Here is a 13,608-nt window from a genome sequence, read left to right as displayed (position 1 = left end):
TTTTAATATTGTTGAGGTTTAAAATAAAAAAATATAAATATAACCGGGTCGGACCATGTGTTGGCCTATTGGTGGTTGATGGGCCTTGTTGATCCGAGCACTCATACTGCACAGGCCGTAATGGGCCTACACCGCGCTCACTCATTTGACACCACTACATGCAAACAAACAATATTTAATATAAATATGCAATGCATAAACGGTGTAAAAATAATACCATCGGTGAAATAATTGGATCTTTTACCCTTCCCCTTTCGCTATCCTATCTTTACAACTCAGGGCCGGTCATCTTTACAATATATGAAGCTTCATGTAAATATAAACATATATATAAATTCCAAAAACCAATCTGGTAGAATCAAATCAATTATAATGTGTCACAAGTAATTAATCAGCTCACACTAAAAATCAAAACAAAGTTGCACCAGTACCGCTCACAAACTCCATGCACGCACGTTAATTATTATACGTACGTACAAGTAATCATTTATGAACCTTAATCCAAGCCGCATGGCTAGGCACACCATGGTTGACAACAAACGTCATATAATAGCCAGCCGGAGCAAGCTCCGGCGCCGGCGGAGCAAAAACAGTAACACGGTACCTATTCTCACCAGCAGACTCCCACCCTTTCATCCTCAAAATCAAAAGCCTCTGGTTCATCGACACAGCATGAGTAGTAAACGGCGGAGTATACATCGTCACCTTAAGATCAACATCGTCGGCGGTGATATTTGCAGTCACTGTGAACTCCAAAGCAAAAGCCTGGCCATACTTAACGTCAGACGGAGCACCGCCGGAGATGAGTGTGGGTCGTTGAGAATCAAAAGAAGGGTTGAAGTAAGGTGGGTAGAACTTCTCAAGTCTAACTTCAGTGGGGAAAGGGTTGTCAGAGCCGAGAGTGGTGTTGTAAGCGGGGATAGGATTGCTGCCGGCGACGAGGATGGAGGTGTCAGGAAGGACGGCGGAGGAGGAGTGGTACATTCTGGGAATGGTGGTGGGAGTGAGAGATTGGAAACGGTTGCGGCGGCGGTTACGAGGGTGGTAGAGAAGGGGTTGGGGGTTTGGTTCAGTGGCCCAATACCAGCCGGCAGTGCCACGGCGAGCGCCGTTGAGGATAAGGACGTCGGTGTTGGGTAAGAGGAGGCCGTCGCCCATGACGCGAGGAGAAGGCATGAGCTCAGTGCGCCAAGTGGGGTTGGGTTGAGTAGGGGTGATGCGGCCGCAGCTGCGGAGAGCGCGGAGAAAAGTTCGGGGTTTAGCGGCGGCGAGTTTGGCGGCGTTGTGAGGAGCACCGCCGCAAATGAGGACTTCGGCGCTGATGGTGCGGGATTTGCGGCCTTGGCGGTTGAGGTCGAGAGGGAGGAGGACTGAGACGGCGGAGGCTGGGTAGTTGCGGGAGCCGCCCGGGAGGACGGGGTACTCGCGGAGGACTTTGGTGGTGCGTGGGTCGAGGAGGATGGAACGGTTGTTGGCGAAGATGAAGAGGTTGCCGTCGGGAAGGAGGTGGACGAATGGATAGAGGTTGTTCTCAACTTCGTCGGTGGTTTGTTGGAGAAGAGGGAGGTCGTAGGTTATCTTGTTGGATTGGCCGGGTGGTGGGAGGTATTCGAAGTTCATTTGCCGGCGACCGCCGATGATTATGAACCGGCCGTCCGGGAGAACTTGTTGGGATGAGTACCTGTCATGCATTTTAAAAAAAATAAAAAAAAATCAAGGAAAGTTTATGCTTTTGTTGCAATTTTGAGTAATATATAAATGGTTCAATTTTTAATGTTAATAATAATTATTATTTATATTTTAGTAAATTGTGTTTTTTTAATAAATAAATTACATAAATTAATTAAAAATAATAATATAATGTTTAAAAAAAATTATAAGTATCCACTAGCGGTTGGTAGAAATAAAAAGAAAAATTACACAAAAGATATAAATGATTTATTTTATAAAATTGTTAATAAAGTATTTAATGATCCTGATATATAAAAAAATAGAAGATTAGATTTTTCGAAACTATTAATTTACTGATTTACAGTTTGAAATATGTTGATTTGTGTCCAATAATTTTTCTATGTAAAATTGGTTGCTTGTGATTGAGTTTTTCTTTTTCTTAAAAAATTCTCTTGATATTGTCCTAGCTATTTTGTGCCTAACACACGTGTAGCAAAAAAAACCACATAATTTTTAGTATTTTACAAACTTATGTTTAAAGAAATTGAATTATTTAAACAAACGATTAATAATTAATTAAAATAAAAATAACTAAAAAATTAAAAACACTAATTATTATTATTATTATTACCATCTTTGGACTGCAAGACCTTTGGGGTTCTCAACCCAATTGCAGGTGTCACAAGGAGCAAGGGTTCGGACAGCGTTTCCTCCATCATTCCATCCACCGGCTTGCACTAGATTCCCATCCTCATCAAATGCCCCAGATGAACACCAAGTATCTGTTACAACCTGCAATAGCAACTCTATATGAGTAATTATCAACCATATCTCATCTTACCTTGTTTTTTAATTTTTGTTTTTAAGGATTAAAAACTGTTTAATGTTTATGTGTACTTGTTATTCAGCTCTACATATATATGTTCTAATTAAGTGTTTAAAAGAAATTTTTTTAAAAAAAAAAGCATGCATGCCTTGATAGGGCGCAAATCATAAGTAACTAAGTCCATTTCAATGCCATGAGCCCAACAATCTTTTTTCTTTATCCTTGTATCAAAACGGCACTGTCCCTTAGGCAAACGGAAGAGTGAAGGTCCGGTTACACTAGCATCAAAGAAGACAGCTTTGTTATTCCTCAATATAACCAAATGCATTGCCGACACACCGGAGTTCTCTTTAATGACTTCCCAAGAACCTCCATTCTCCACCGCAGCCTCCGCAGCCTTATTACCGACCTTTATCACTTGTTGCTCTGTTGTTGGTGTTGGAGGTTGCAACAATGGCAGAGCTAGAGGGGCCTTGAAGAAGGGTGGTAGAAAGTTAAAGATGAAAGGCTCCACAGAGGTGGTAACTAGAAGGAAAGATAGAAGGAAAATGGTGTGTTTGATGAATAAGGTCTTCATGATAATGAAGAACAATATTAACACAATCAAGGAATGGGTCTACGTGCTCTTATTAATACTTGGTTACGTCCTCTCTATTTGCATGCATGCATGCATGCATGCATGTTTGGTGTTATCTGAGTTTGGCTTGCAACCATTGGTGGTTTTAATGAACTCTTATTTCTTGTTATTTAGATTAAGAGGTTCTGTTTGTTTTTGTTTTCTATGGATGAGGACTTAGTCTTTGGAGCCAATAACGGCATGGAGAAAGGGCTGAATTAAAGAAATTATAGGTTGACACTGGATTGAAGGGTTGTTTCTTTAACTTGTGATCTATAATAAGAAATTTGAGGTTTTTCTTTTCTATTCTTTTCTTTTTTTTTTCAAAATTTTTTAAAGGTTATTTGCTTGCTATTTTGAATATCATTTTAAACTTGAGTAACACTGTAAACAGAATACAAAGCTTTTGATCCAACACAAGAAAAGAATATTTTTCTATATTGTTTGACCAATTTAAGTAGTCATAAGTTAGGGTTAATTTTAGTGTTTTGCTTTGGATTTAATGGATTTATAATTTACTAAGTTTGATTTTTCTTTATGATAATTTTGCTTTGGGTTTATTGGCTTTATAATTTACTAAGTTTGATTTTTCTTTATGATAATTTTTTTCCTAAAAAATATAGATCAAATTAGTCAAACACACCAATATAAATGTCCCAATTGTGTGTGTATATGCTTGATTGACATTTGCAGGAATTTCAACCCATTAACTCTAGTAAATAGTAGTAATTAGATTGAAGTGAAAAATATGAAACTAACATTATCTCTTTTCAAACTTCTCTTGATTTCTTACTACTAATACATATACAAATTATTGATATTTTATCAGAATATATATATATATATATATATTTATATTTGAGAAAGTGGAGCAAGCCGCTGATTGATTTATAGTTTACAAAGTTTGATTTTTAATGATAATTTTTTCCTAAAAAATATGGGTAAAATTAGTCAAACACATCAATATATAGAATGTCCCAATTGTGTGTGTATATGCTTGATTGACATTTGCCCGAATTTCAACCCATTAACTCTAGTAAATAGTAGTAATTAGATTGAAGTGAAAAATAATATGAAACTAAAATTATCTCTGTTCAAACGTAGCTTGATTTCTTACCAGCTAGTAATACACATACAAATTATTAATATTTTTATCAAAATATATAAATATCAAGTTGCTCATTTCAGTTGTTAGAAAAAAAGATTGATCTTTGAACCACTAATTTGGCAAAAGGGGATGAGGGAAAATTTTGATGTGTTTTCCAAAAAAATAATATTTTAAAAATTCTTATAACTATGTTGTTGCACTCCTTGCTTTGTAAATTAAAGTAAAAATATTAAAAATAAGAATAATAAAAACCCTTTGAAAAGAAATTTAGGTAGTGTTTGTTTCAAGGGATTTGGAGTTACATGTAACTCCAAATCCCTTACCTTTTTAAAATCCGGTGTTTGTTTTGATATATTTCATTTTTCATGTGCTTTTGAAATCCCATTATTGAGGGATTTTTGGTTTTACTGATCAAAATGACCGTAAAACCAAATCCCGGGAGTTCAAAACCAGTATATATATATATATATATATATATATATATACATAAATCTATACATATACAAATACACATATATGTATACATATACATACATATATATAGAAATATATACATATACACATACACATACATATACACATACACATACACATATATACAAAAATCTATACACATACACATACACATATACATATATACACATATACGTATATGTATACACACATATATACATAAATCTATACATATACACATACACATATACATATATGTATACACATACATATACATACATATATTTATATATACATACATGTATGTATATACATTCCCTAGATATGCCTATATATAGTATGCTTACATATATAAATATACATATATACATATACATATAAATATATATGTATATATACACAAATATACACATATACATATACCTATACCTATACATGTACATATATATATATATACTCGTATACATATATGTATATATATGCATATATGCATATATACAGACATATACACACACTTATACACATGTTTTCCAATTCCAGATTTACAAATCCTTTCAAACAAACATAAAATCTTATAATACAGTAATTCCAGTTACATCCAACCAAACACAAGATTTGACTGCACTGTATTTTGAAAGCCAAGTATTTTCAGTTACATTGTAACTAGAAATCCACTGCATTTAGAATTACATCCAACCAAACGCTTTTGGGAAAAGAATGGGTCATACAGATCAGCATGGCTCCCCTCTTTGGGCTTGCCAGGATTGTTTATATATATATAATATAATTTTTGGAATTGTAACCTAAAAATTAATGTTTGTTTTTTAACAAATGTAGGTAATGTATTTTCACTCTATGTGACTTGGGATTCAAACTCCTTCAACATGGTGAATATTTTGAGTGTCAATAAACTAAAAGGTCATTATTGAATTCTTCTTTTTAAATACTAAAAGGTCATTATTGAATTCTTCTTTTTAAATAATAACTTTTAATATAAATTTTTAGAGAAAAAAATTCTTAGATAAGAGAAATTTTCCAATCACAACTCCAAATAGGATATAATATATCTAATGCCTAAGAGAACACTCAATTTGATATATGCATAAATCATGATATTAAAAAATATAAATAAAAAATCTAATTTGTTTCACTATAAGATTTTATAAGATCCTTGCAGATTAAATTGCAGATACTTGCTTAAAAACAAAATTTTATAACGCCAAACATTCACTAATCTAATCACAAAAAGTTACTGGTACATAACTCATATGATTCTAGGAGCAACTAGCAATATACAAATCAATATAGTTTCTCCAAATAAATGCAAAAAAAGAAAAAAAATAAATAAAGTTTGGAGATCAATTGTGTGGTTTACTACACATAAAAAAGAATCAAACATAAATGCAAGATAAAACAAACCTTGCATTTGAGCAAGGGCCAAGAACACATATAAACTTTGTTTTTAGCAAGAACCACATGCAATTGCATTATTTTCCAACATTTCATGTCATAACATGAGAAACAATCTCTAAAATTAACTAAATTTATTGAAGAACATTCTTGAGTATATTTATATATATATATATCATGATCATATAAAATTATAGAGATAACCTAAGCTCTAAATCTAGCTCTTGTGAACCACTTGAATTATCTGAATTCTGACTCATTGAACCTGTCGAATGGCTTCGATCATGTCTTCGCTTCTTCCACTGCATTCAAGAAGAAGACAATCGATTTTTCGGTAATTTTTTTCTATACACCATGATAATAATAACAATAATTTCTTTTTCATAATCAACAAATTAATTACCTCCATTGTTTGATCCAAAAGAGGAAGTGTTACAGGCATCCTTGCACTGTTTTGATCAGTCATTGTGTATCTATTTTCAATGAATATATTTTGTTATCAGATAAATAAAAAAAATATACATATATTTATATAAATACAATGAGAACAGTGAAATATATAATTACTTAGATGTAGATTGACAGTATCTATTATTTGGTTCACTTTCTCCAAATTCCATCTGAAACAAATAAAGAACCACAAAATGATAATAAATTAAGAAATTAAATTAGTTTGAAGAAATAGATAAACCTCAACATGTTAACATTTGCATACCATGGTGCTTGATTGAAAGCCAAAGAGTGAAGGAGATGAAGAAGAACTCAAATGTCATATGATCAACTCTCACCACTTCATCCTGCTTGAAAACAAATTTAAAAAACACATCAAAAAATGCTTAAACAAACATATAAATATATAAAAAGAAAGGAATTAAGAAGTGATGAAAGAACCTGTTTTATATTGTGATGAAAAGAAGAATGAAGGGGATTATGGAGCTGATTATAATTAGCCATGAACTGATTATGAAGTCTAATTTTCTCAAGTTGAGCAACTCCAAGGCCTCTTTGAGGTTGCTTTGGCTTCTCTAAACTAGTCTTACTACTACTCTTTCCCTTCCTTGATGATGATGATGAAGTACTAGATCTCCCTTTCCCTAACCCAATTTCTCCACAGTGACTACTCCCCATATCTTCAAGCACAACAAGCCAAAACCAAACTACTTACTAATATATATTAATTCTAGAAAGAAAGAAAGAGAAAGAAAGAGAAATAGAGAAGAGTGATATAGCTAAGGTGATGATATATAGAAAGCAAATAGTACGTGTGTAATTTGCTTGGGAGGATTGATGAAGATTTGGGAGTGATATGGGGTTTGGGTTTCCAAAGGTGTTTGTGTTGCTACTTTGTGGGAAGATGTGATTGTTTTCTTTTAATCTAGAAAACCAACCATGTGAAAGAGATGGTCATATGGGAAACTTTGATATTAAATTATATGGTCTCTTTGGTGTCTTATTTGTCAAAACATAATCTTATAGATTGCCTTCACAAAAATAATATACCCCTCTCCTTGTAACTAGAGCAAATTCAGAACATTTAACAAGGATAGAAAAAAATCTTATTTTTTTTATATTGTTTGTACACTCTTGTAAAACTTCATAATCAAGATTTTTACCATGCAAATATTTATGTCAGATTATGTTTTACATGTATAACCTTATATATATATATATTTATGTAAATCTATAAATCTTGGTTATGATTTCATAATTATATAAACACTAAAAATAGACAATTTAAAACCATTAGTAACTATATGTTTATTATTGAAATAAAAGACAAACTTCATTTTCTTTTGGTCTTATAATGCGGCAAAAAAGAAACAAATATAATTATGAAATATTAATGATTTAAAAGAATGTTTAGTAAACGTGGTTTTCTAGCTTCGAGTATATTATATGAAAAAAAAAAACACCTTTTTCTATTGCAACTAACTAAATTATTTCATATAATATAAGCTTTATATATATATCATTATATATATACATATAATTAGTTTGAAATTTAATTAAAAAATATATATATAAAGATCCTGGTAGATATGATTGATTGGGAGAGAAAGCAGAGGTAGATAGATGGAATCAAAAACACTAAATTATTATTATATGATAAATAAAAGGAAGCATTCTTGCCAGCTCTCTTCATATCTCTTAATCACATGGCCCCATATATCTTTGCTCTCTCATCTCTATATCTTTCATCTCATATTACTAATTAATACTGCGATGTAATATATAAAATCTTATTCTAGATCTTTAACTATAAATGCACACTTGCCTTTTATATATATAAATTCACCATGCATGCATCCTTCTCTATGCATCAATCTTTTATTGTATATAATGTTTATTTTAGTTCTTTTAAGTTGTCAAAATATTAAATATAATCAATGTCCTTTGTTTTCTTTCTTCGTTTTCATTCCACAGTGATTTGGTTGATAGTTTATTTTTTTTCTTAAGTTTTAGAAATAATTTATGAGATCAAGAAAAAGTTAAATAAAACAATTATATATTTTAGATTGTCCGTGCCAAGTTACTTCTGAAAAAAATAAATAAATACATCCGGATTTCAGTACTGTTCGGTACTGTATATATTCATATAAAAAGGCATTTGTCGTCTATTATTAAAAATAAATAAATAAATAAATAAATAAACAAAACAAAATAAATTATATAGATCATAATATATTTTGGCATTTTGAATAATTTGATCACATATAGAGACAAAAACTAAAACTTGGCGTTACATATAATTAATCATTTAAATGTTGATTTTATTGCATAAATTTGAATAATGCGTCTATATTTATTTTTTGGGAGTAGACATGAACAAAAGAGTTGAAAAAAAAAACTAGACATTAAAAAATTTATTAAATAGAAAAAATAATTTCAGAGTAAAATTTAAATATCTTAAAAATGAGACCATGTGTCAATTAATCATTGGATAACCTAATAGTATGAGACAAAAATGCTAAAGGGAGGGCAAGGGCTCGAATCCTGTTCATGAGTACTATTTACAGTCATGAGTGAGACTTTTATAGTAGAAACAGTGATTTCACCCCCCAAAGTTGTAAGATACGAAAATTTTCACCTTTCCAAGATTGTAGGGTAGGAGAATTTTCTTATAAGGTTCATAAATCACTGTAATTGATACATCTCCGTACATGTTTGTTCTTTTGACAATATCTTAAATAGAAAGCGTTTATCGCAAAAAAATAAAAAAAATAAGACTGCACAAAGATGGATAGAAAATAATTTAATTGATGGTTTTCATTGACACTATAACGTTTGTTTCTTCCAGGTTAATTATAAACCCAAAAAACTATGTTTCAACGATATGGAATAAAAGCCAAACATTTCCAAACACGGTAGAAAAACAAGTCGGCATAAGTGGGGAGGCATAGGATCAAATATCTCCAATATTAACATTGTAGTAGCATGGTATAACATTGCAAATAAAATATAGAACGTTGCATATGATTTTCAATATTCACTGGATCTCTTGTGGAAGTAGTTGTATTTTCCACCACTCCAATGTTGTAAAGTAGAATTGAAGAGATTTATCATTATGGGTTATAGTCCCTCATATATCATTTTGGACACATATAACAGATTATCATTACCTCATATATTATTAGCTCCCCACATGATAAATTTGTAGAGAGTTATAAAATTACCGTAATTAGTACATTACTATATATGTTTGTTCTTTTTGTGAAGTTACGTTTATTGTCTTTATTAAAAAAAAACATTTATCATCTTTATTAAAAATAAAAATAAAAATAAAAATAAAATGATGTGGAATAAAAATGAATCAAATTTAGAAAGGGAAGTCAAATTTTACGGGATTATATTTTATTTTATAATTTAAATACCTTGAAAGACAACTCATACACAACCTACCTCTTTTATACTAATACACGAAGAGAAAAGTCTTTTCAAATATTTGAATACATGTTGTTCATGGTACTTCAATATCACATAAACAAAGGTTTACTCTTTTTTTAGCCAAAATACAAGCTATTCAATCAACCTTTCAATTTAGAAACTAATTATTTATTTAACCAACGACTTATGGGTCTATTAGTATACGGGTCACCGATAGAGCTCTCACCGAGTGGTGAGAGTTCGATTCTCGGCTGATGGCACATTTTTGGGAGTTGGTCTCTAGTGGGTTCGCCCCGCTCCTCTTCCCAAAAAAAAGAAACTAATTATTTATCATATAAGCAATAAAAAAAATATATTTTTTTATGAATATAGATAAACCATGTCAAAGATGTACAGATCCGTAGAGTTAATCCCTCAACACACTTATGCTCTCACTTTGTATGCATGAGTTAAGGTTTAAACTTGTATATTTAACAAACACCCTATGTAGGAACTCGATGTCAATAGATAAAGAGATTGTTTATATAATTTATTTTTTATTAAATAAACAAACAAAAGACTTTATGTTTTGTATTATATTTCAAAATATTAAATAATAATATAAACAAGGAAATGAAAAGTTTAATCGTTTTTCACAGACAACATTATTAATAGGGAGAATTAAACTGAATATGTACTTTCTAGTAAATCAATCAATCAATTAAAATATAAGATTTCATATAATAGCTAACTTTCCTTTCCAAATTATATTATTTTAAAATATTCCAATTGATTGCTTGTGATTCAAATAATCTTCCTAAAATTATAGATGTACTCTAAAAAAACAAAAAACAAAAATCATGTGCTATAGTTATATAATTTAACTAATAAAATAATTCTATATTGAAACTTGTATCCATAAAATTCAAAAAAAATAAAATTCAAGAGTGAGGTTTCTATAAGAATATAACTATATAAAAAAGCAATTTCATTGAATATAAAATAATGTTATGACTAATTATAAAATATTATAGATATCTATTGTAGCAACTGACAGACTGTAGCACTAGGTGCTACTGTGGCAGCTACCCATGTAACAACATACTATATTTTTACTTATTTATCAACCAATTGATTTTGAATCGTTGGATCGAAATAATTCTAACCGTCTATTCATCTAGTGAGTGACTATAAATATCTTCTCATATTCTTTGTAAATATATAAAGAAGAAATAAGGAAATAGAAGTTGGAACTTTTACTATATATTAATCTCATTATATATTATTCATGAAAATATATATATATATATATAGAATGAATTAATAGTGGTATTTTCAATAGTCATATATAGATAACTCAGAAGATCACATACTAACATATCTAATAAAAATATATATTTTAAAGCTTAATAACCAAATATATCCCATTAGGATGTATTAAAATCTAAAAATTAAATTTTGAGAAAAAAAAAATCTCAAAACTTGATAATTTAAGTAGTAAATTTATAATTGAATGTTCCTACATTTATTAATGATATTTTACACATTGTTCAAAATATATTTAATTTTGATATTTACTTTGATTTTGATATAAAAAAAATCATAGAAAGCTACATTTGTTGGAGATGATAACAAGGGATATGTTATCTAATGGCTCTCATGTGAAACCAAATAAATTATACATGAAGTAAGGAAATGAGATCTTCATGTGTTGGAAAATGAAACATAGAATATTAAGATGTACACTGTCACCACATGCACCACCACCCTCAAATTATTTCTTTTATTTTCCAAGCTATTAAATAATTAATTCACTAAATAATTATTTTTCAAAGAAATTAAAGAAAAGTTTCCTTCCAAGACCTATGGAGAGTTATGTATATCATAATGCATGTGTGATCTATCTCTTCAACTACTTGTATAATGAAAAATCAAGTAACTTAAACAAAAATTAACATGTTTTTCTTATTGCTTATTCAATAATTTAAATCTAGTTTATATTAATTAATACAAAAGGATGGTGAAACAGAATTGTTTGGTCATGAAAGTTGAATGAAATACTATATTTTTATTCAATTAATCAAATCAGTGATTAATCAAAGTAATCAAAAGAAACAAGCAAGTTCTTTAATAAACAAACTTTTTTGGAATTCAATAGAAACTAATTTTTATATTTATATTTATTTTTAAAATTTATTCTCATTAAACTTGACTAAAACTTTATCAAAGAACCGCCATTTCCTTCAAAGAAAAAAAAAATACGAAAAAGGGAAAAATTCATTCCAAGTCCCTTTCTGAAACCAACATCCTGACTTCCATCAAGATCCAAGTTAGTCATATGCACTAATAAAAATGATCAAACATTGTACTTTGAACACCAATCCAAGCTACAAAATTATTTAAACATTAATGTGCATTGCATGATAGAAGTAAACAAAGTTTATAGTGTTTACCCCCATTAATTAATCAATTAATTAATTAATTAATAATAATAATAAGTCATCTCCATCTCCAAAAACTATTGTCAAATGAGGTTGGCTCCTCTACTACCCAATCCCAATGAAGATTCTTCTTCATTTCATTTTTAATTTTATTTATTTTTATTCAAACATGGTACTAGTATTCAAATAAGTGAATTAATAAACAACTTAGTATATAATGTTGTGGTATATAATAATGGTTTGGTGGATCTAGAAAAGATACAATGGAAAATATATGTTAATGGAGTTTTATGATACAATCAATGAAGCTTTAGTTTTGATGTTATACATGTTAAACTTTGGGAAATGGAGATATCTGACAGCCAAATCTTCTGTTTATATTTCATTTCATTGATCTCAAGGATGGAGATTTCATTCAACATATTTTCATATTATTTTAGTTTTGGGGGTTTTCCACAATAAGTTTCTCCTCTTTTTTATATATATATATATATATATATATAATATGTTTTCTGAAGACGCCCCAGAAAACAAATCTAGGGACGTCCTAATGACTGCTATTTTATTATTAATACCGGAGATGGGGTTAATGATACTAACCCCATCTCTAGAGTTATATTTATAATAAAACAACAACCATTAGATAATGATCTAATGGTTGTTGTGGGGCATCCCTAAATTACCGGTTCTCATATATATATATATATATATATATATATAAGTTCAATTAACTATGAAACTATGAGTTTTCTCAAGAGTATATGTACAAAAGAATTCAATTACAGAAAAACCCATCCAAAGTTTGTAATTAAGCTTATAGGGTTGTTCTGGTTCCATGTCAGCTCACCATTTTAATAAAACTATCCAATGTGCTTGATCATTGTACATATGATATATCTTAGAACCAGGATATATATGCAATTCCATGGTTATATAGGGTTATGCACAGCATAAAAAGGAAATCAGGCTTTTTTGCAATTATGCCACTATGCAATCAAGTTTTTACATTAGTGACCTTATAGCTATAAAGCTATATAGGTTTTTTTTTTTAAAAAAAAGGGTTATTTGTGCAAAAGACTCATTCCAGTAGCATAGAAGCAAGAACAATTATGAGGATTTGCAAGGGTATATTCACAAAAAAGAAAGAGATTATTATTTAATACTGTTAACCTATCTTGCTAAGCATCTTTCTGTTTTTCTGTCAAGTTATTCATGCACA

The 13,608-nt window shown here is 30.0% G+C and overlaps 1 protein-coding gene across 1 annotated transcript; it reads right to left on the bottom strand.

The window, feature by feature from the left end:
• Positions 1-483: 483 nt before the first annotated feature.
• Positions 484-3,074, bottom strand: LOC120260110 (aldehyde oxidase GLOX1-like). The gene is made up of 3 exons (XM_039267549.1): positions 2,646-3,074; positions 2,303-2,463; positions 484-1,681 (listed from the first exon to the last, which is right to left on the bottom strand). The coding sequence occupies exons 1-3, from the start codon at positions 3,072-3,074 to the stop codon at positions 484-486; spliced, it is 1,788 nt and encodes a 595-aa protein (XP_039123483.1).
• Positions 3,075-13,608: the final 10,534 nt, after the last annotated feature.

Source organism: Dioscorea cayenensis, chromosome 5 (assembly GCF_009730915.1).
Source record: "Dioscorea cayenensis subsp. rotundata cultivar TDr96_F1 chromosome 5, TDr96_F1_v2_PseudoChromosome.rev07_lg8_w22 25.fasta, whole genome shotgun sequence".
NCBI lineage: Eukaryota > Viridiplantae > Streptophyta > Magnoliopsida > Dioscoreales > Dioscoreaceae > Dioscorea > Dioscorea cayenensis.
This window is presented reverse-complemented; position numbering and strand designations above follow the sequence as displayed.